Below are 23,717 nucleotides of genomic sequence, written 5' to 3'. Positions count from 1 at the left end.
CTGGCTCATACTCAGGCTGCCCATGGAGGTGTCCTAGCAAATAAGGTGAGGGGCAAGCTCAAGACTGTTGTTCTTCACAGCAATAATTCCCTTGTCCTAAGCAGTTCTTACCTTGGGGATGGGGGTCTGCATCCCACTGTGCCCCACTGGCCTACTGACCTGCATCTTGGTGTTTTTGTCCAGTTACATAAATCAGAGTATAAATCCTGAGCCATGACAAACTTTTGGCTAAGCTAAACATTAATATCTGTGGCCTGAATTCTGAATTTCAGAAAACAGATTTTAGTTCAAGCACAGAATACGTGTCTCTAACACAGAGCCAGGAGATCTTTATAATTTCCTCAAGACTCTTTAGTACAGTTTGTTTGTTTGTCTGTTTTCCATGACCGTGTTCGGCAACATGAAATACTTCAAAGATAGAAGGGGGAAGGAGGATACAGGGAAAACAGTATTTTCTGCTAGAAGGCTCTACTGTATGCAGGGAGATCACACATTTCTGTTCTCCTTGTGTAACATGACAGACTTACTGTGTTGTTTCTGTGTGTACTAATAACCACCTTAAATGTGTGATCTGCAGGAGAGCATACCTGCCTGCACCATGGTGCTGCAAGATGGACACAGCAGAGGCTTGACTGCTTGCAGATAGTGGTATGAGGGCAAACAGTGTTTAAAATGCAGGACAGTTGAAATTAGGTTCAGCCCTGTACTAGTTGTCCCCCTCTTCCCCCCCAATACAAAATTTTGGATATGCATTGTCTGTAAGGAAGAGTAGCCCTGTTATCTTATTGGCATTTTAATCAAAATACTGAAAGGATATACTTTGTTGAAAAAAATTATTTATTTTGGTGTTTGGAGGATATATGTTTAAGTCACCTGAAGGCAAAAATTGGTGGGGATTTTTTATTTTGTGAACTGGAAAAAGCTAGCATTGTGACAATACTTACTTAATAGTTCCCCATGATAATTCTGTACTTAAAGTATAGGAGAATTCTCTGAAAATGGTTAATACCGCTGATACAGTCTTTAAATAGATGATGTCTGAAACATGTTCACTTCTAGAAATTGGTTTTATTCACTTGATTTCAGGTATTTTTTGGTTAAAAGCTTCTACCTACATATCTTTCATACAGCCTGTAATTTTTCCCTATCCACAGCGGTATAAAAATGTTCAACAGTGCCAAGATTTGCATACATACTTTTCAAAATCCTGATCCTCCCCCAACTCTGTGGAGTGGAAAAATCAACCTTCTTACTAATTTGTTTGATAGCCTCTGCTTTTATCAGTTCAGCTTTCTTAATTTGCATGTGGTATGTGTTTAGCTTTTTGCTGTTGGTTGTTGAGGGGAATTTTAATAATAGTGGTTTTCTTACTGCCCCATTCCACCCCTCATTTTCTGTCTCTTTTTTTGCACTGCAGATGTCTTTAAACCTCTACCATCTCTGCTGCATAATGGTATTATATTCAAACATTATTTCACAGCTTGCCTTGCAGTGATGAAAATGACCTTAGGAAGTGCAGAGCAGTAGTGGGGGAGGGAATAGACCCTGCTGTCGTTAGCCTGAACCAGAACACTCTGGGTGATATGCTTACTTCTGTGTTTTTGGGTCCCTAGTGATCCTTACCTAAAGTCAGAATAATCTCATGTTCTTTTAGCAGACAGCTCCAATTTAGCTATAAATGTATTCAGGTTAAGAAAGTTAGCATTGATAATTATATGCTGCTGAGGGGTTAGAACAGCTCTGAAAGTGAAGGAGTTAAACTGATATCTCTGTATTTGCACGAAACACTTTGTTAATAAAGAGCATTCCATGCCAGTCTTAGGGTAAAATGCTTTGTGTTGCCCTACTGTTGTGAAAAACAAAGGCAAGTTTACCTGTGTGAAATGAAACCGTAGACAAACATGCATCTTCACTTGTAGCAGAAATAAGTGGTTAAGGCTGCCTGTTCTGTTCAAATGACAAGTGTATAAAGTGTATGCTTATTCATTGCTGTGCTACTGTTTGTGCTCACTGCTTCATCTAGAATTTCTACAGACAAATTTTGAGAAGCCCAGATGGAAGTGACTTGAAGCTTGTCAAGTTCTTAGTGTATCCTGCTACTTGGTTCCACAGATGTGGAACTCACAGCATTTATGTATACATGCACCTTCCAGACTCATTGTCCAGAAAGTTTACAGTTTTCTGGAGAACAGCTGTTTGAATCCTAGCATCTAAAGTAGCTGATGGGCCTGATATGTAAACTCAGGTTTAGCTTGGATTTTCTGAAAATTACTGCTGTATGTGCTAACAACATTAAAAAAACTCCTTTGTTTCTTCCAAGAGCTGAGAAGGATTGTAAATAGAAAACATATTTCTCAGTAGATACTCAGGCACTTAATTGGCACTTCATTGACTATTCCTTATTAGAGACATGACTATATAGAGCTAGTGTAGGTAGATTAGCTTCGGGGAAGTTTTGTATAGACCTGTGGGTGCTTTTTGTTCAAACTCACTAGAAAGAGGATAGACTCAGAGTAATAGAGCTTGGTAGCAAGATCTGCACCTTATGGTAATAAAGCATGGGCTTTGTGCATATCACAAGTTGCCCTGGCATACCAAATTACCTTGCATCGGCAGAAAAATAGCAGCTGTCCTCAGGCATTTCAAGTTGTTTAGCTCAGGCTCACTGGGGCAGAGGTAACTTGTGTTATCTTGTGTTTGCTAAGACATATACAAATAGCTGACAAAACTGATCTGATGCTTATCTGGTGGCTTGATCGTGTGTCTGGGTGTCTTTATTTTTTTTTGAAGTGGTAGCAGATTCCTTGGGCATGCCAACGTCCAGCTGAGTAACACTCAACCACAGTAACTAGGTGTGAATTGCCTAGTAGCTCAAGCACAGTAGGAGCGGGGGAGGTCAGCATCAGTATCTGAAACTTCCTGTCTCTTAGCAAAAGAGAGGATGTGGGTAGTGCACTCTGAAAGGAGAGATCTGTAATGTAGAGGTCTTGTTAAATTAGGTCAAACTTACAGTTCACTTGGCCTGCCTTTTGTTAGAGTTAGATTCAGTTAGGAGAGAAAATACAGTGAGTAAAAGCTGAAAACTCAGGCTGAAATTCTGGCTTCCTGCTTCAATGTTTCAGCAGAGCAGAATTCATATTCTACGTGTAATGACTGTGTATGGACTGGTTAAATAGGCCTCTTGAAATGTGTGTTTGCTTTCTGTCCCATCTCATAATTGTGTGGAATTACAATTGCATAAGCAGAACACGGCATGGAGAGGAAGTCAACCTCTTGTGCAAGCACAAAACCACAGCACTCACGCTTCTCTTTTGGGGTCCTGCTTTGAAGTCTGATGAGATCAAGGAGAGCTTTTTTGGAGGCAGATGTTCTAGCAGGCTAGGAGCAGCACTAGAGAGGGAGTCTGCTCAGTCAGAACTGGGTTTCCTTGGGGACTGCTGTGGTTGTTCAGTCGGTGCATTTGCCTTATCAATACTGACTGCTACCAAGCCAGGAATGTTTTAAGTGCTGTAACATTAGCCTGCAGGCAGCTTGTGAACTACAGCGTGATATTCAGGCTCCTTTGCATTTGTAAATGGCACTGACCTTTCCTAGCCCTGAGCATTCATTTGTATCAGTTGAAAGGTTGTGTCTGTCTGCTGCAAGACTTGCTTTTGGGCTGCTTGTTTCATTTTAGTGATGTGTGGTGCTGGGGGGGCTTGTTTGTCTTGCTGGTAATTATAGTTTAGGATTGACTTCTTTCTAAAGCATAAGCAGATTGAGTTGGGATTGGCACAGGAAACTGCTTGCCCTCCAGGATTATAGTTCTATCCCTTATCTCTTGCAAGCGTGGCTGAGAAAACCACAAAGCTGAGTCATGCCAGCAACCACCAAGAAGCAGAAATAGCAAAGATCAGTGCTGCAGCCACAGAATGCCACTGGGGTGCTCGGTGGCTTTGAAATAGATGGTGGCCTTTGAGCCTCTCCATGCATTTTTGGGAACTGCAAAATGGAGCAGGGTGCCCCTTGTGTTCCTGTTCAATAGGTATGGAGGGAAGAACTGCTTGGGAGTCTACCTGGTTCCTTAGACTGTGGGCATTACCAGTATTACAACTGTTAAAAGCAGAATTCTGAAACCAGCCATAAGAAGAAAACTGTTATGGTTTTAGTGTCCTTCTTTCTTGTCTTTTGTACAATAAACACACATATTAATGAAAATTATGCTAACTTTCTTTCCCCAGTGTTTCTTGCAGGATTAGTAGAATACTGAAGGCAAAATTAAATGGATGGTAGCTTTTGCTGTTAATTTATCAATTTGCACAGGGAAGTGGTGGTAGTGGTGTGTATTTGAAAATCAGCTTTGGACTTCGTTCCTGAAGGCAACCTATCTACCAAATCATTTGCTGATATCCTTACTGGGTTTCTGAGAGCAAGAAACAAATGCTGATGCAAGCTTGGGAGAGATTTAAGCTGTAATAAAGCCTAGAATGCTATCAAGGTTATGTGTAATACTGTTCTTAACCTGATCTCTGTCTTTCTTAGCAGTGAAGGAGACTGTCTCTGACAATGATCTCTATGGGAGACTTTTTATAAACAGAGTTTTCCACATCACTGCAGACAAGATGTTTGAAATCCTTTTCACCAATTCTCACTTCATGCAGAGGTTTCTTAATTCCAGGAGTATAGTAGGTAATAAACTCTTCTCCCTTCTGTCTGTTACAAGCTACCCTGAAAATTTTTACCTCTGAGAATTACTAAATAGGGCTAAGTTGAATTTTTTTGAAGTTTTTCCTTGCTTTGAAAGAATTTTTGAGCTTTTAAGTTTCACTATGAGAGAGGATATCTAAAGCTAGACTATTGTTTCCCTAGGTATGCACATTTTGGAGTAAAAACCTCATTTCAGTGCAAAAACTGCACCTTAATGCCTGAATTTTGAATAGGTTATTAAGTTGATGCATTCTGTGGGGTATTTCTGATTACATTGTGTCCCAGAAATAGTGAAATTTGTATGGCTGGTACACAGGCAAAAATCATTGCATCCTCCTAAACGATACTCACAGGCTTTAATTTTCTGGGTGAGTAAATTTTATTCACTGAGACCGTAAGAACAGAAAATCAAGTCAAAAAGGGTAATATTTATTCAGTGTCAGCTGGAAAGGCAATGTGGCAAAAGCTTTTGATAATGCTAAGTGAATCTATTCAACTCTAAGCAAATGGGAAATTATGTACTTTCATTTAATTGCTTAGTCTTTTGTCAACCCTATTTCAATAGATTCAGGCTCAGCTATGCAGAGCCTCACCTTTGTTTATTAGCAGACTACATGGGTATGGTTTTTCCTGGAAAAGCCCCACAATTAATTGGAACCAGTTTTCTGTCTTGCCCCATACTCCTGTTCTCAAACTGTTAAGACATGATAAGACAGGTAATTTTTTATGTGAGATCTTGCATAACTTCTCATCTAGATGCTGTATCAACCCCTTGGAATAGAGACTCCAATGGCAATCAGTTGAGGACTTTGACGTACACTGTAACGATTAACAATCCCCTCTGTGGGAAGTTCACAACTGCAACAGAAAAGCAGGTACTGTGTGCATGTGTGTGTCTGTCTGGTGCCCTTTAAAGCAAGGGACAGATCTGCTCTCTGCTCTGTCAGAGTTCTGGCTATGGATTAAAGTTTGGTGAACTGAATGTGCATCTGCAGTTTAAACAAAGCATCTCTCAGGTGTCTTGCTGTGTCTCTCACCATTGCTGAGCCAATGCTTATGAAATGAGAGAGGCTTTCTACCTTTACAGATGTCTGTAAATTCCCATGAAACATCTCTTAGGAACTGGGGGTGTGAAAAGGTGCAATTAAAGGCTTTCAGTGTCCACTTCTAGGCTCCCCAGTATGAGAGGTGAAGAGCTTAACAAAGGGCCACTAAGATGATGAAAGGACTGGAGCATCCCATGTGAGAAATGGCTGAGAGCTGGAAATCTTCAGCCCGGAGAAGAGAACACTCAGGGGCATCTTAAAATTATATAGAAGCATCTGAAGGAGGGTGCAAAAAATTCTGAGTCAGGCCCTCACCATCAAAGGCCACAGATTTCAGTGGTGCCCAGTGACAGGACCAGAGGTGATGGACACAAACTGAAACACAGATGATTTCTTCTGAACATCAGGAAACACTTTTTCACTGTGACAGTGACTAAGCAGTGGAACAGGTTGTTCACAGATGTTGTGGTATTGGAAAGCCACTTGGACATGGACCTAGGCAACCAGCTCTAGATAGTCCTGCCTGAGTTCTTGGACAAGACAAGCACCAGAGGTGCCTTCCAATCTCAACCCTCTTGTAGTTCTGCTTTGGGAAAGGTCTCAAAGAAAAGCTGTGGTCATGAGGCAGTGGCCAGCCTTGTATCTGGTACTTGAGGTGGCAGTGGGGAAGCCCTGATGCTGCTGATGTTGGCTCTAGCAGGAGGCATCTTCTCTTTTCCCAGCCCACCTATACTTGATATTCTTTACTGGTTTTTATAGTGGTTCTTCAGGCTTTCTCTCTTCTTGAGTTCACTTGGAGTTGGTTGATCCAGCCTAAGGAACTCAGGCTGAAAGGGGGTGGGGGAAATTTGTGTACCATCAGTATACCTTCTTAATTTTCTTTTCTTTTTTGATAGATCCTGCATAAGCAGAGCCAGAAAGGTCAGTCTTACCAGGTAGATGCTGAGGTCCTGACCCACGACGTCCCCTACCATGATTATTTCTACACTGTGAACAGATACTGCATCAGCCGCACGTCCAGTCACAAGTGCCGGTTACGGTGAGCCTGCGTGCTGCACCGGGGAGGGCAGAAACCAAGGCAGGGATGTTCTCAATTGAGATTTTCCAGCAGCACAGAGAATGTTGGGTTCTTTTATAAAGAATAAGCTTAGTTTATTTCTTGTCACATGTATGCTGTGCTTGGATCTCATTAATGCAGTAAGAGATTAACTGAGATGTTGACTCTGAGGTACAGAACTCATCTCCCAGACTGAACTGGGTCCTGACCAGCCTTGTGTTTTTTGAGTGCAGCTGTGTGAGTGGGAGAAATTGGAAAAAATTGAGATGCTTTATTAGAAGGTTTCCCAGTCATCCTTGCTAAGGGCCTGTAGAGGAGAATGTTTTCACAGGAATGTGCAGAGAAGATAGAATGTACTTAATTTTGCAAGGAGGGTACTCAAGTGAACTCTGTCTAGATATGGAATTTCCTCTCCCATTTGTTGAAAACAATGTAAGTGGTGCTGTCTTTAATAAGAGCTTTTTTCTCAAACTTAATCAGTGCTCAGGAAAGGTTAGCAAGCCTGGATTCTATTCTGGCTAATCTCAGCCTACTGAAAACTCCCTCTCTACTGGGAGAATGGAATGAAGGTCCTTGAACGACTGCTTTGGATTTTTTTTTTTTGAGTGAATCGCTGTTCTTCTTTGAGATCTAGACTAGTTTTTTCTGAGAATGTGACAGCCCTAGGATAAGAGCAAAAACCTAGGTGCACGTGGTGCACAGAGCATACGTGTATAGAACAGAAAGGCACATAGTGATGTTACAGCTGGCCTTACTAAACTGTATTTAAAATGGCTCAGAAACTCTGTTTGAAAGGAGTTGTTTTATTACACCATGCCCAGTGGGCTTACATTGATTTGGAAGATTACTTAAAAAGTTGAAAAGAGTGTATTCTAGGATGGTCAGTCTTCTTGACTGAAATCAAGGACTGTCCTTTATGAATAGCTTTGTGATTCACTCAGTTAAAGCATGCCTCTGAAGGATTCTAGTCCAATTAATTTTTATTCTGGAAGCAGTATTGATTAGCTTTACCTGAGGAATGCAGGGAATGCACAGTAGGAATGTAGTTTTCCCCTCTGTCATGCTCATGGAAAGACAGATTTTAATTTCTGTCTACTCAGGGTAGGATGTGAGCACTTGAGTTATGATAAAGAATTTCACTTTCTGCTATTGTAGTGCCCATGTAATATATCATGTGTACTCATACAAAGTAAAAATCATTACTTTATTATCTGGAAGCCTGAATCCTATTTTAAATATGTGTTAAAATGAGAATGCTTCAGAGGATAGAAATCATCTGGTAGTCTGAGCCTGAAGGAAATCATGCCAAAATGTTTCCCATAATTTGGACATTTAGATTTTGACACTTTAGCTAGAGATGTTGTCTTTGCTACTGTCTGTCTCTTGTATTTTTTTAATGAAAGTGCTGCCCAGCTGGAGAGCGATGGCAGTTCCAGTTGGTATTGCAGATTGTAGACACAAGCTGGAGGCTGCTTCTGATAAGAGATTTCTGCTATCACCTATCACTGTGCCGCCTAGAAGAGCACTTTTCCATTATTGAATTCTGTTTTCTAGGGTTTCTGCAGAAGTGAAGTACAAAAAACAGCCTTGGGGCCTTGTCAAGTCTGTAATTGAGAAGAATACCTGGGGAGGAATACAGGAAAACTTCAAACAACTTGGTGAGGCATTTTCTTCTTTGTGCTGGAGTAAGGAGCTACCTTTGCTATGTACTTTTTTTTTTGTCTGTCAAACCTGGCTCCTCGAAGAATGGCTTGAAAAAAAGGCAACACCAAGCAGTCTTAAAGACAGAACTTCCTGTCATCAGTGTATCTGCCAGTTCCAGAGTATGAAAGAAGCCTTGTGGCTAACAAGGGGCTCTTGTATACCTGGCCGTAATGGCTTTCAGAAGGAAACAAGAGGAGCAGCAGGAAAGCTGTTATTCTCAGCTGGATATGTTTATCTCTAAGAATTTCCTTGACTGTGCCTTTGAGAAGAGAAGCAGTGGCACTTGGCAAGCTCCATGGATGTCTGTTCACAGCCTGGCCAGCCACTGCTGCAGGTTCACAGTCTAACACAATTTCAAGCCTCAGTCTAACAGTGTCTTGCAGTGCTCTTCCAGCTGCTGTCTGGAATAGCATTGAACAATCCTCCCTGGGGCTGAGTGTGCACCACTTCTGCAGGATGTTCCAAGTGCCCTCTAGAAAATAGAACAGGGATGGAGGTCAGGGTGTAGTTCGCCAGTTACCTGCTTTAAGTTCATGTATTGGAAGGTGTGCTTGTTCCTCTCACTGCCATCTTGCATATCTCACAATTTGTCTTCAGCTTTCTTTTTGACACTTTGGGAACCTTATTTTTTTCCACTGCAGAATCAGATCTCCTAATGGAGGAATATGCAATTAATCAGTCCATAGAAGACTCTGGGAAATTACTTGCTCTGAGACGAAGGCGACGCACTTTACACCGGGGTTTGGCAGAATCACTTCCCAAACGCTCTTCCCAGCATTCCTCTGGTGACATGGGAGTAGAGTCCCAGGGCAGCTTAATAGGTAGGAATTTTTATATATCAAGTGTTTTCCAAAAGGTATGTTCAAGAAAGCATAACTCTTAAAATAGTACAAGAATAGCATTTGTGAATGTATTGCTCTTTTCTGTGATAGCAAATGCTTTAACAAGTTCAGGCTTCTTCAAGCTTGCATAAAGTATATTTGGAGCATGTGTGATCACTTTTATCATAAGTATCTCATGAAATTAAGGCTAATATCACCTTCAGTTTCAAAACAAACAAAAATCAACCAAAATCTTAAATACTGCTCTGTATCTGCAAAGGTTTGAAAATGAGATTAGATCAGGGAAAATAAAACCTGATCCATGTAAAGTTTCTGAAAAATTTATTTTTTTTCTTCAAATAACTACACACACAGGTGATGAATTGATTGAACTTTGCCACTTGCCTCTTGGCCCTGTCATCTCAGTTTTGGCTATTGATTTTTAATGTTACGAATTCTGTTTCCCATATGCTTCTGTAATTTCTGGGTCACTGAAGCATTTCTAGCAGTTCTACTGCCCTTAGGCATGACAGACTTGGCCACCAGCATATACAACATTAGTTTCAGCTAGGGAGATGAGGAACATCTGTGCACTAGTTTGCAGCAGGGAATGGTGGATTCCATGACGGAAGTTGAATTGTAAACAGTGAGGTAGGAGCAAGTACACTTCCCTAAAGAGGGAGACAACGCTGAGTATAGATAGCACTGAGAGAATATTTGGATCAACAGCATGTGTAAAGGACTCTTTACCTATGTGAAATTGCTTCCTAATTACTTAATTTTGCTATTGTTGCTCCACCTTTTCAGATGAGTGTGCCTCTGTGTGCATTACAGCTTTTATGTATGTCTGTTGTGCAGGGCGGGGTGTGCAAAATCAATTCTATTTAAAGATAAGTGTGCCCACAGTGATAGGTGCTTGGTTTGGAGAGAACAGGCACACTCTGTCCCTCAGTGTCTGATCCCTGATGCCTGCAGAATAGCAGGTGGCCTCCTGAAGGGCTGTTACGGGACAATAGATAAACCAAGCCACTAAGGATGGGACAAGTTACAGGAAAATGTGACTGACAGATTGTCAGAAAGATGAACATGAGCAGGAGCACAAGCAGGAGAGAGCCACTTTGCACCCTGTCTCTGCTGTGCGTGACCAGCAGCACATTTGTGTGTTAGTAATGGATGGACTTCAGCCTTCTCAGGCAATTCCTGAGAAGGCTGAAGTATTGTGTTCTCCCATGCCCCGTATTGTGTTCTCCCCAGCACAAGTGGGTAAGGGGAATTCTGATGGAAGAGCCTAACTGTTCAGCCAGCTTCTCAGAGATGATTGCAAAAATGCCTTGGTGAATGTTGGAGGTGGTCCTATGCACCTACATGACCTGATTTTTTTTCCATTAGAAGTTGTTGGGCTATTCTGTGTGAAGTGCTGGGCACTGACGTGTATCTATCTGCAGACATCCTTTAGGAATATTCTTTAGTACTTTTTAACCTCCTTCTCTTCCATGCCCTATAGGAAGGAAAAGAGATGCAGTAAGTAGGACCACCACCATCATTGTAGTAATGAGTGTCTTGTAAGTACTCACTTGCATTAAAGTGTTGCTTGACTCAAGCTCATCTTGGTTTTTGTCTGTATTTGTTCCTCATTTTCATGTTAAGACTGCATGTAGCATGATAAACTAATTTGAGTGGAACATGGGGGTATAAAAGAGGAATGGATTGACTTGGAAATGACATATGGGATGAAAATGCTGACTTGTCAAACTAGTCTACCTTACAGGTTTACTTAGGTCTGATACTATTAAAAAATAAAGTCTAGAATCTACTCATTCCTAATTTTAAAAGTTCCAAGAAGGGATACCGTTGTTATTTTTTGCTATTACCTAGTTTAATGGTAACTGCTAGGAATTGTTCAGATGGGTACTAATTTTCAGTATAGTGCTGCCCCACACCTTTTTTCTCCCAGGATGCTGGGAGGATTCTGTTTCCTTAGCTGTCTTTAGCCATGATCTCGTATTTGTAGCATTGCAACTGAAATTGTTGAAAAATTGATTTTTGTTCTCCTCTATCTACAGTTTGCTGCTCTTGGTCTTGCTGAATATAACACTGTTCCTCAAACTCTCAAAGATAGAGCATGCAGCTCAGTCTCTTTATCATGTCCAGCTTCAGGAGGAAAGCTCTTTGAAGTGAGTTCACAATCTTTGCTTGCTTTCTTCTTCAGCTTATGTGAGAATCTGATCTAAAAAATAAATTATAAACAGTGAAATTGAGTGGTAAGTTTTCAGAAGTGGCTGCGGCTTGCTGTACTTCTGTGGTCTACGCTGAAATCCAGGGACATGTCTGACTGCATCTTGCAGTGATAAATTTCTTCTTTGACAAGCTGTTTTGGGAGAAATGTTAACCTTAGTTTGCATTTATCAGCCTGCTGTGACTCATCTTCTGTGAATATCATAGTGCTGATCACAGAACTGAAGTGTTCATCCTGTGTGAACCAGCATGTTCTCAAATGGAATGTTAAAGATTCATTTAGCTTTTTAGCTTCTCTCTGTGAGTCTCCTAAATCTCCTCTCCTTCACAAACTTCCATGTTAGGTGCCTTTTGTACTCAGGCACAGAAAGATGTTGCTTCCTCTTGAATACAGTATCAAGAAAAAAGTTAAAAAACATACCCTGATTTTGAGTTTGGAAGGGATGTGGGGACCTCTCATAGTGACAGAACTGGTTAGAGTGACTTTATTCTTAAGAAGAATCATGCTTCCTGAAGTGTGGACCTTACAGTGTAAACATAATGTGAGCACAGTTTTTTCTTGGTGGCTGTTGCCTGTAAAGGTCTGAGCTACTAGCTTCAAGCAAACAGGTATTGGAATTCAACTGCAGGCAGCTTTGCATGTGGCGTTTGTAAGAGGATGTTCTCAGCAATGGCAGAGCAATGGTGGCAGAGAACAGTTGCTTTTAAAAAGGCATTGGGGTGCATGTTCCATGTTTCTGATGTAATCTCAATCTTTTTCAGCATATCCCCAGAAATTGTATCAAAAGAGGAGATACCTCAATATGATAAGGAACAGGTTAAACATGTGAAGGGAGTTTTAAGAGACTCAATTGAAATGCTTGAGCAGGTAGGTCTGAAAATCTTTCCTGGTGATGTTTGTTCTTGTACATTCTGGTGATGTTCTTGTACGTCTTTTATCCCTTGTATTATCATAGCTTGATGTGGTCTGGTGCTAGATAGTTTTCTTGATCTGTTTTGCTCCAGGCTTGAGTTTAGTTAACAGGCAGTGCTTATGTTTCTGATGTTTCGGATCGCTTTGGTTTTGAATTTGTTTCTTGGAGGGTTGGGTTTGTTTTTTTTTTTTTTGTTGGTTGGTTGGTTGGTTTTTGTTTGGGTTTGTTTGTTTGTTTGTGGGTGGGTTTGTTTTGTTTTGTTTTTTGTTGGCTTGAGTTTTTTATTTGACTAAGATTTAAGTACCCATGTCAATTTTCTTAAACTTGTCAAGTGCTTAAGAGATGTGTTAATGCAGTTCTGAATCATGACAAAGCAAAGACTGGAGTATTTCAAAACAAATTCTAAGAACACTCAGATTAAGATTTGTGAAGTGTTTTCCCATCTTATTATGGAATTTCTTCATTCAGGTTTATCCTGGCATTTGTTCCCCACTGCTCCTCTAGATACTGGCAAGAGCTTCATGTAGCATTGATATCAAGGGGCCACCTAATCTCCAATGTAAAATAAATAATTTCTGCATATGTTTCTGAGAGGCTCCACAGAATATAATCCTCCTTCACAGTAACTTAAAATTTCAGGCTCTTGTATACTACAGACAAAAAAAAAAAAGTTGAATATTGTTGTGTCTCTCTGATCATGAAGTCCATGACTGTTAAATCCTTATAATCCCTAGACTGAAATTTCAACTCAGTACCTGAAGGACAGTAAATTCATGCTTTAGTTTTTACTTAGTACTCAGGAATGTTCTGATTTTAACTTCATTTATTATATCTTGAAATGTGATGGAATAAATTATTAGTTTAGGAAAGCTGAAGGGGGAGTTCACATTTAGCTTTCTCCATTGTGTGCTCTTTGTTCTTCCATGAAAGTACCCATGTCAATTTTCTCTGCTAAAGGAGGTTAGAAAAAGAAGCCATTTCTTACACTCCTCGTTTAGAGGTGTCTCTGCTTGCACAACTGCTATTAATCTGATAATTAACCACTTTGATCACAACTTGAAAAAGCCTAAGTGCTGGAAGTTTCACTTTAGAGATGAAATTTTCTGGTTTTCATGCCATTTTTATTTTCTCTGCTTACTATTCAAACAATTCCTAATTCTGAAGTGTTAAGTGCTTTTTGAACACACAGTGTAAAAAAAGAAAAGTGAGAATTTAGCCACCTTTTTCATCCAGAATAACACTTTTTGTCTGGAAGTCCTGACGCATCTTAATGCTTGCTACCTTATGTTTTCTGAGGGTTGTCAATAACCTAAAAATGTTTTGTGCACCAAAATGCACTAGGAGGGCCAGGTAGTAAAAGAAAATTCATGTTGTGCTGCCATGTTCCTTGGAGTATTTGCACTGAACATTATCTGTGACTAAAAATGAGTGGAGTGGTTTATCTTCTGTGCTGTTGTCTGGTGAGGTGTTAAGACTTTATCGTCCTGGACTGTTAGTATTTATAAACTCTACAGAGTGTAGCTGTTAGGAGAGCACAGTAAGCTGTTTATGGAAACAGGGAGGAGGAAATCACATGAAATCTTTAAAAGAAAATGAGGAGGGAGACTTTATTTTCCTGATATCTCACCCATGCAGGAGACTGACTTAAGTAATTGGTGGGGGGGTGGATTGTATCTTCACAGCTGAAGACTTCCCTTTCCATGCTCCAAAGAAGCTTTGACCACTTGAACAGGACACAGAGCAGCAAGACTGAGAGTTAATAGCCACATCAGCTTTTCATTCAAGATGCTGGAAGAACAGATGTGTGTGTGAGGACTTGTGGGGTAGGGACTGTAACTGTCTCCTCTGGACTCTTTACTGTTGCACAGAATAAAAGGTTTGTGGAAGAAGTAAGTCGGGTTCTGCGTTGCCATAGCTTGGCAGTCTTGTCTCTCTGCCAGCCTTCTTCCCTGGGGAGTCTCAATTCCAAACAGTGCAGAGCTCTTGGATCCATCCCAGGGTGAGTGAGTGAGGGCAGTTGTACTGCTGCTGAATGGATCTGAACATTTCAGAGGGGAAAAAACACCCTTGGTGGAGAACTGGGCTTGTCTCTTATGAAATTGCAGCTTTTTATGTCAACATAGGAAAATGACCATCAGTGAAGAGTGTTTTGGAGAAAAAAGAATGTTAGTGGATTCACAGCCACAGGATCTTCATAGGCTTTTTTTAGCCATGGGGACCTTGTGAAAGAAGTCACCATCTTAACGATGGATATGCCTAAGATTAATTAACAGGAAAGGGTTTGAGATCTCTTGCATACTGCAAGCTTTGGCAGGCTGCCTTCTGCCATATGTTTCCAGCTCTCCCAGAGAAATTTCAGCCCTCGGTGTTTTCCCTCTATCGAGGGTTGTGCTTCAGCGTGGTGTGCCCACTGATGATGAAACTCCCTTTCGTGTGCTTCAAGCGTTTTCCAAGCAGGTTGAGGGAAAGAAGATGAATACAGAAAGAAAATCCCAGAAAATGCAAGGGCTCCCTCCCTCTAGTTCAGGGCTGTACTAGGAGGGCAGCGCTGGCTCGGGCGGTGCACAGCCTGTGGGGCAGTGGTGCAGACACAGGTGTTGGGGTGGGGAGGGGGGTTGCAGGGTCGGTGTGGAGGCGTGCGGGGGGCAGCTTTTCCTGGCCCCGGGCCCGCGGCGCCGCCCCCCCGGCCGCCACCTGTTGCGCTGTCCCTTTAAGGCAGGTGCCCCCGCGTGACGGCGGCGCCGCCCCCCGCGCGCCCATTGGCGCGCGCCGCCGTCAGGTGGACGGTCCGGGCGGGGGCGCCGCCCCCCGCACACCTCGGGGCGCGCGCGGCCAATGGCGGGCGGGCGCTGCGGCGGGGGCGGGGCGGCGGGGCGGCGGGGCGGGGGCGGCGGCGCGCGCGGGGCACCTGAGGCGGCGGCGCCGGCGGGAGCCGCTCCCGGCCCCGCGGGAGGGACGGGACGGGACGGACGGGACGGGCGGCGGCGGCGATGGAGGAGCCGCTCTGCTGCTGCGAGTACGTGGACCGGCGCGGCCGGCGCAACCACCTGGCGGCGTGCTGCTGCGACTGCGAGGAGCTGGACGACGGCTGCGACAGGTACCGGCTCCGCGACCCCCGGGGGTCGCCGACTGCGGGACACCCTCCCGGCGGCGGCGTCGTCCCCGCGGGGCTGCCGCCCTGAGGGCGGGGGAGCCGCGCCCCGCTTCCCGGGAAATTTGTCGGGAGAGAGGGAGAGGGGAGGCGGTGGGAGCGGGACGGGGCAGGGGGCGGGAGTGCGGCTGTCCCGGTGCCAGCCGGCGCTGTGCTCCCCGCGCTCGCAGGTGGCTGACGTGCAAATCCATGCCCCCGGGAGCGCTGGAGAGGATCGCCGACACCATCGCGGACCGGCTGCGGGTCCCCTGGTTCTCGGGGGCCGTGAAAATCAATGTCAGCCTCGTGCCGCCGCTCGTCCTGCTGCCTGTCTTCCTCCACGTTGCCGCCCTGCACTTCCTGCTGGGGCTCATCATCCTGACGTCCCTGCCCGTTGTGGTGCTGTGGTATTACTACCTCACCCACCGGAGGAAGGAACGGACTCTGTTCTTCTTGAGCCTGGGGCTCTTCTCCTTGGGATATATGTACTATGTGTTTCTCCGGGAGGTGGTTCCCCGGGGCCACGTGGAGCATTCCCAAGTGGTCACTCTCACGTGCGGGTTAATTCTTATGCTTGCAGCCCTGTCTCGAGCCAAGAAGGACCCTGGCTACCTTCCCATCCCAGCAGGCAACGAGAAGCCATCGCACCAGGGTTTGCACAACAAGAGTATTAGAGGGAGCTCCAGCGGGCTCCATGGCATCTCAGGTGCTGCCAGCAGTCGTGCTGTGAATGGGGAGGCTAAAGGTTATTGCAGGATGTCAGCTGAGCAGCCAGCAGGTGTGAAAAAGGACTGGTGCACTAAATGCCAGCTGGTCAGGCCAGCTCGAGCAGGGCACTGCCGGCTTTGTGGCAGGTGTGTGAGGAGGCTGGACCATCACTGTGTCTGGTAGGTTTTTGCACGGCTGAGGCTCCCCGTGTTCTCTCTCTGAGTTCCCTCCTTTTTAAAGTAAGCTTCTTTTTTTACAGTCCCTGACAAATAGAGTTGCTTTTGCTATGTAGCAAGACCTTATGACACTCTTCTGCAAGACCTTATGACACTCTTTAAATACAGAAAGCTTTGTATTTACCCTTTAAAAGAACAGTAGAATAACTGTTTATGCAAAGTGGGTTGAGCTGATAGCTGAAAGCTTCTACAGTGTACTTCAGAATTGCTTTTACTTCTCTACTGTTTTTCATCAGTTTGGGATTGTTTTTGCTGTGGGTTTTCTTGGATTTGATTTTTTGCTTTAGACTTGGTCTGTAGAGCGCTAATAATCCTGCAGTTAAGTTGCATTAGCGCTCTCCTGGGGCAAGGGACTCCTGTGGTGCTGGAACCAAGGGGGCAGTAGGGTGTAATGTATCTCAGCAAAGGATACTACCCCTGCTAAAAATTTGATGCAAACAGTATGCTGCTGTTACCCTACAGGTCTATTTTCTTGTGTTTGTAACCTTTCTGTATAAAGTTATAAAGTTTCCCTGAACATTTTTCAAAGTTCTTAGCCTGTGTCGACTGCAAGTACCTTGGAAATCAGGTTCTCTGACAGCTGGGGGAGGAAGAAGAAATAGAACACTGTTTCTTTTCCTTTTTTAAGCAAAGTAATCTTTTCTTTCCTTTTGGAGGATTAACAGCTGCGTAGGGGAGCAGAACCATCAAGCTTTCATCCTTGCACTCTCCTTCTTCATGCTCACCTCTGTGTATGGGATTACCTTGACCCTGCACACCATCTGTAGGGGCCGAAGTCTGTTTGTGGCATTGTTCTACTGCCCTGGGGCCTATTCTGACTACAGGTGAGATGTCTGCCTGCGAGAGCTGCAGTGGGAGCAGGCTTGCTCAGGCAGCTTAGCTCCTGTTCGTCATTCTGCTGTTTGTCAGACCTGATCACAAAGTGTTCCCTAAAAAACTCTGGAAAGCAAAGATGTGTTTCTGCTTTTGCCAAGGTGGGCAGCCTGAGACTTGGAGACAGCTCGCTATTTATGTGCAAAAAGTTGAAGGAGCTAGGATTTGAAGTATTTATTGTGTTACGTATAGATGTACTTTTAGATATGTATGCCCCTGCCCAATGCATGTAATGGTCTAACAGCTTGGAATCCACATGCTCTCTCTCCCTCTCATTCCTTACTATTTATCTAGTGAATGTCCTCCAAGCTCTCTGCCTAGAACATGCTCTGTCTGGCAGGGAAGGTGGTGGGAGCTATTGCACATGAGTTCAGAGACCAGCACTACCACAGATGGGCCGAGTACTGATAGTACTCAAGTGACTCTTCCTTCCTCTACTCCATCTCATGACCTGCAGAGTGAGAGCATCCTGGGGTCCTTAAGTAAGGCCTGAGCACCATTACAACACGAAGAGTAAAGAGCTAGGTTCTGTGACAGCAATGTGTAAGAGTAGCTCTGCTAGCAGTAAAAGCTCTCATTAAGTAAACCCTGAAGCTTTAATTTTGAGAAAGCCTTTAAGGATTATCTGATGAAAGCAGCAAAGTGAGATCACTGTGGCAGATAGTAGACAGGGATTTGAACGGATAGTGATTACCAGGGAAAGTCACTTTAAAGCAGCTGCTCCTGTACTAAATGGCTTCCTTCCCATCTTTTTCCCTGCTGCCAGCTCTGCTCTGTCGTTCACCTGTGTGTGGTACTGTGCCATTGTAACAGCTGGCATGGGATACATCCTCCTTATCCAGCTGTTGAACATCAGCTACAACGTGACTGAGAGGGAAGCTCGGCTGGCTCTGCGGGACAACACTGGGCGCAGGCTGCTGGGTGGGTTAGTGATAGACACTGGCCAGTATAACAGGGGACTCCTGTGCAACTGGGGCCACTTCCTGAGCCTGGGGGCTTCTCCTCCACAGCGCTCTGCCGAGGACATCGTGTGACACCCCTCGTTCTGCAGATGGTGTTCTGTCATGGCTCACTGACTTTGTTTAGCAGGGGAGCAGCCCCTCCCACCAGGACTCCTCCTCACACAACCTTTCCTCATGGTCATTATGTGGGCTATCCCCTCACTGACAACAGCAGATGTTTTCCCCGGTGGAATGGTTCTTCACATGCTGTCAGCCAGCAATAGGATGCAGAAAGCAGTAAGCCATATGTGCAGGTGGGGAGAGGAGGAGCCTGCTGCCTTTTTTCACCGTGGGAAACAGCAAGAAGAGCACAAGGTTTTGAGAACTTGAGTTTCCCTTAGATGTTAATACTGGCATCAGGAGGAACCTGCTGCTGGGCTTCAGAGAGTGCACTGGTTCCTGCAAAGGTTAAGGAATCCCTGGATTTGTACCTATGTGTGCCATTTTGGAGTTGTCAGAAGAGTGAACTTTGGACACACTAACAGATGGAACCCTGCAGAAACTGGGCTCTTTGGCTAGAAGAGACTGTCTAGGCAGTCACTGGGGAGTGCTCTCCTCTCTGGTGCATTTATTTATTTATTTTTACAATCTCTGATTCCATCCAGCTGTGTACATGCTTCTATTAAGTGCCTTTGTGAGCTACATTCCTGTAGGACTTTGTACAATCCCTTCACCTCTTGACACCTAAAGTTGTTATTCCATCCGTGTCTGTCTAAATGAGTGAAAAGAGATCCTGTTGTTCTTTCTGCAAGCTGGGTCTGTATTGGTTTGAAGGCTTTGCTCATCTCCTTCAAAGTGTTTCTGCTCTGATTATGGGTTGTGACATGTGACAGCAGGTAAATACACCAAGTAAGGAGTTTTGAAGCAACATGTGACAGTGAACTTTGAGGGCAAAACAAGAGTGCTTTCTGTCTGGTATTACTGTAGCTTTACCTTCATCCTATGTCTATGGGAGAAGGGAGTCTGTGGGAGAGTAGGCAATTCTGCTAGCAGCATGTTTGGTAGGTAGCATCTTGTTTGTATTGCTGTCAGCACAGTGATCTTGTCTTCTCTCAGCCCGGTTACTGTGGAGCTGCCTGACTATAGATCTGATTTCTCAAGCTAAGAAGCCAAGGAACAGATCAACCCTAAGGTACATAGGAAGAGATGGAGGATGTGTTGGAGGTGTTTGTTCTTGGGATAAATGACCCCTACTGGCAGGTAAATGAACCTGTTAAAATATGCTCTGCAAGAGTACCATCTTTTCCTCATCAGCCTGCAACTGTATTATGGCCTGGACTCGACCTTCAGCCAAAATAACAAGGTTTTGGTGGCAGTGGTTTCTGGATTTCATGGGTGGGGTTTTTTTTGTGGCTTTTTGGTTTAAGCCCTTTATGTATGCCGTTGGCCCTGCAGTAATAGGAGAGGTCTGGCTGGAAGAGCTGGGGACTGTGGCACAAGAATTTCAGGTTGGGCCTAAGTTGCAAAAGTGGAGTTATTTGTTCCTAGCTGTGGTGTTTTCAGACGTGTGCGTGGGTCATGCCTGCCCCTGAGTGCATGGGCATGGCAGGCAGCTGGGGGATGTTGGGTAAGTGATGCACATTCACTGTGCTGCTGTGCAGTAGTTTGAAGAATAAATGGATGGTGCATGATGCCAAAAGAAAGCAGGGGCTGCCTGTTGGGATCCCTGCCATATTTTTGAGTGCTCCTCATGATATGTCCCATTTTAAGGTTAAGACTGTGTTGCTTTTTGCACTGTTTGATTTCCTCAAGTGCCACATTTTATAACCAGCAGATAATTAAGGAGCAGCTACATTTGGAATGTGGCTATACAGTTACTGAATTTCCCTTATTTCTTTCCCCTTTTCATCCAGTAAAGCAGTTCTTTATAAGGAGGTAAAGGGACAGCTCTTTTGCTTCCTACCTCTAACCAAGCACAGCAGAAAGTTCTGACCGCTTTCTTGACTCTAATGTGAGTAAAAAAAGTATGCAGCTGGACTGTGCAAAGTGTTCCTTTATGACCTTCTGTTTGGAGCTTGAAGCCTGATCCTAGGAGTTCAAATTGAGACAAAGTTGCTTCCACTTGAGTTGTCTGTAAATGTTTTGGTGGCACATATGTATATTGTGATGCCTGCTGAGATGATGTCAAGCTTGGCAACCCTGGAGATAAGGATGCTGTGGTCTAGGAGGATCTTCTTAGATCTTACCCTGCTGGCACTGAGGAAGATAAAGGCAGAAGGACCTTCTGGGCTAAACAAACCCCTGCAGTGGAGACAGCCAATTTTTCTGTCCCTGTGTGCTGCATGCACAGGAATCAATCAATGCACCCACAGGCTGAACAAGCTCTGGGAGCTTTTGCAGGTTTGAGATAAGTGATTTCTCTGAGTCCTGCTACTCCTGGCTGGGAGAAAGCAGGGCAGATCACAGGGTGCTTCCCTGGCAGTGCTAACCCTGTGGTGCTCACTTACTCCCACAGGCAGAGATTGGTTTCACCTTTGCAGCCTGTCTGTCACTGTAGCCTTGTCCCTTGTCTCTTAGTGAGTAGGAGGTTTCATCTGAACTGCTTACACTGAGACTCTCTCTGTTCTCCCAGGCAGCGTGGAATTTGGACTGCAGATAGGAACAAAGGACCTGAGACTAATGTAACCATTCCATACCTTGGTCAAACATGCTCCAGCAGAGTGGGGACAAAGTGCTAAAGTAAATTTCATTTTTTGCATTGGCTCCAGGGGAACTGAAACCATTCAGGGCACTAAAAGATTGCAAGGATGGAGTTTTTTTCTAGGAGGAAAATGCAGTGCTGTTTCCTCAGTGAATAGGAGGTTCAGGTGGCTGTAATCTGTATAGTAATGGTGACTGTTTCTTTAACGGCATGGCATTGGTTTACCTCTTCTTCCTGATAGGATTTGCTTTGTGAATGCATTGGGAGATGAGAAGCATAAAGTAATGGGATATTTTAAAGGCATCTAAATGGGCGGAAGAGTTTCAATCCCTTCAGATGCATACGTGGGAACTCTCCTTTTAACATCCCCGAGAATTAGCAGGAAACCCTTGGAGGGTAATGCTTCCTTATTGTTATTGCAAGGGCAAACTGTTGTGATCTGGCGTGCTCAGGAACAGTTTATTCTCTGAGTAATTTCCTGCTGAGCTTGGTACTGACCATGCTGGTAGAAAAATGTTAAAATCTAGGCATACAGAGTCAGTCCTTGGGCTCCCTGTGTTAGTAGCTGCCTAGATCCATGCTGCCTGGGGGTTGGAGCAGTGGGAGCAGCCTGCATTTGACAGGGAACTTGTGGGTTGTGTGTAGCCTTCAGGCAAGGACCAGTGTCTCACCTGTAAGCTGTATGCCTGGCAGTGCAGAAAACAGTACCCTGCTGGCTCTTGATCATTTTCCCTGTGTGTGAAGAGAGGACCTAAAGCTGAGCAAGAGCAGGGAATGATTTTGGTAATAGCCAGCCCTGATGTTTTTCCACCCAGACTTTAAAAGTTAGTTTATCTTGCTTTACCCATGACCTTTTAAGAGGCATTTGTTGTTTTACAAATAGTGTGGACTTCTGCAGACCAGGCAGCTCTTAGGGGCCCGGGATTCTGGTTTTGCTGGTGTTGTAATGTTACATCCTCCGTGTCCAAGTGCCATCACCCCACTGTTTGGTGTCTGTAGTAGGAACAGTGCATCATTAGATACATCCTGTAAATGGTGGCTTGGCACTCTTTAACTGTGTCTTCCTGCATTGTGCTTTTTTGTAGGCAAGTCACAGGTCCCCACGTTGACTGTTTCTCCATTTAACTTGTCCTCAAATGACAAAAGTCACTGGTGAGCCTGAGCTGGTGCTGCTTGTGACTCCTAATCACATTTCAGCCTTCATGCTATGATGGTGCTTTTTTTTTCCCTTCAAAGTAGGTTGCTTTCAAGTGTCTTAATGAAACCATTTGCTGTAAAATTTCTTCTGAATATAAAATGGATACTGCCTCACTGCCTAATGTCTTAATCATGTGCTTGGTTTTTTCCTCCTATATGAATGTATATTGCCTCATTAGGGCAGGAAGCGTGTGTGATTATGGATGTGTTTTCCTGTATTCCTTTCAGTGAAAAGTTCTACAGTTACCTAGGATTTTTTTTTTGCCACTACCAGGAGGATCCTGCAGCAAAAATCTGTTTGCAGACAGGTGAGCTTCTTTGTGAAATGTGGGAATTCAGCCTCCCAAGATCTTGTCTTTATGGAATTCCTCTACTGATAATGTAAAGAGTGATGGGCTCTAGAAGAAAGTGGAAAGTATTTTTTTTTAAACCCGAGCTTTAGGAAGAAATTTTGTGAAACATTTGTGAGCTTTTTTGAAGAGACTGATGTGTGTATGTTTATGTCCGCTTTGCATCATGTTCAGTGTTTCCAAATAGGTATCAAATAATCAAAATAAATTAATGGAAATGATCTGTGGAGTGGCCTGTTGATTTATGCCGACACATGCAGGCAAGCTGAAAGATCAAAAGCTGCCACTATCTCATGGCTATTCAGCTGAGAGCTGGACTGGGTAATAAGGGAGCAAAAGGTTATGGAAAACTTGGGAAGCAAATGTTCGTCCAGTTCTGCAAAGGTTGACCTTTGGGTTTGTTGGTGGTGAGATGAGAGACCTGCTGGCAGTTCTCAGCATCCTAGAGACATTCCCTCATAGTAGCAATTTGAATGGTAGCAGTTAATCCTATGAGCAATGCATTATCAGTATCTGAGCAGGTTCCAGGCCTTTTTATCCTGTGTCTTGCTTTCCCTCTGACACCTGCCCACATAATACACCCAGAATGCCAAAAAGGAACAATCTCTTGCTTTAAACTCTTTTCTAAGCCATATTTGGCAATTATATAGGATATTCTCCTTGTAGATAGTGGGAAGAGATGTAACCTTTAATTCTGTTGGTATCTTGGGACTGCTGCTGAAAGTCAAGATAACTTTTAATGAGTAGACTCACAGGTACCTTTGATTGTTCCAGAGCTCACCTTTGATTTGCTGTGGTACTTCTGTCTGCTGTTCAACTGTTCGTTTGAAGATAACTTTGCACTGCTGACAGCAAGGACCTTCCAGTAGGGTTTCAGTTGGATGAGACTGGTGTTTGCAGAAGGTTGTCAGACTTGGACACCCAAGCATGACTAGCTTTAACTCCAGTGCTGTTGATGGGGACACAAGAAACTTGTCTCCCCCTAGCTTTTTTTTCCCCCTGTTGTGGCTTGCTGTGCTGGCCCTGCAGAGCAGGGCCATGCCTGGAATGGCAGCTCCTGTGCTGGGAAGGCCAAGGTCCAATGCTGGGGCAGGTGCCTGTAATGGATAACAGGTTTG

At 44.0% G+C, this 23,717-nt stretch overlaps 2 protein-coding genes across 4 annotated transcripts in view; both read left to right on the top strand.

The window, feature by feature from the left end:
• The window catches only part of GRAMD1C (GRAM domain containing 1C), a 51,376-nt gene extending 37,020 nt beyond the window's left edge, over positions 1-14,356 (top strand). For 2 of the 3 annotated variants that reach the window (XM_036385696.1, XM_036385679.2), the window contains exons 10-18: positions 4,522-4,668; positions 5,443-5,561; positions 6,629-6,771; positions 8,344-8,447; positions 9,135-9,314; positions 10,819-10,876; positions 11,378-11,488; positions 12,312-12,417; positions 14,146-14,356. In XM_036385696.1, the coding sequence (XP_036241589.1) occupies positions 4,522-4,668; positions 5,443-5,561; positions 6,629-6,771; positions 8,344-8,447; positions 9,135-9,314; positions 10,819-10,876; positions 11,378-11,488; positions 12,312-12,417; positions 14,146-14,223 (1,046 nt within the window). In that variant the 3' untranslated portion in view covers positions 14,224-14,356. The remainder of the gene's footprint in view (positions 1-4,521; positions 4,669-5,442; positions 5,562-6,628; positions 6,772-8,343; positions 8,448-9,134; positions 9,315-10,818; positions 10,877-11,377; positions 11,489-12,311; positions 12,418-14,145) is intronic. The other variant, XM_036385688.2, reaches the window with a different exon arrangement.
• A 1,093-nt stretch (positions 14,357-15,449) lies between these two features.
• ZDHHC23 (zinc finger DHHC-type palmitoyltransferase 23) lies at positions 15,450-22,820 on the top strand. Its single transcript, XM_036394785.1, has 4 exons — positions 15,450-15,560; positions 15,785-16,480; positions 17,194-17,361; positions 18,177-22,820. Exons 1-4 carry the CDS (start codon positions 15,454-15,456, stop codon positions 18,442-18,444), a joined length of 1,239 nt encoding a protein of 412 aa, XP_036250678.1. The 5' UTR covers positions 15,450-15,453; the 3' UTR covers positions 18,445-22,820.
• The last annotated feature ends 897 nt before the right edge of the window (positions 22,821-23,717 follow it).

This window comes from Molothrus ater, chromosome 2, assembly GCF_012460135.2.
Source record: "Molothrus ater isolate BHLD 08-10-18 breed brown headed cowbird chromosome 2, BPBGC_Mater_1.1, whole genome shotgun sequence".
Taxonomy (NCBI): Eukaryota; Metazoa; Chordata; class Aves; order Passeriformes; family Icteridae; genus Molothrus; species Molothrus ater.
This window is presented reverse-complemented; position numbering and strand designations above follow the sequence as displayed.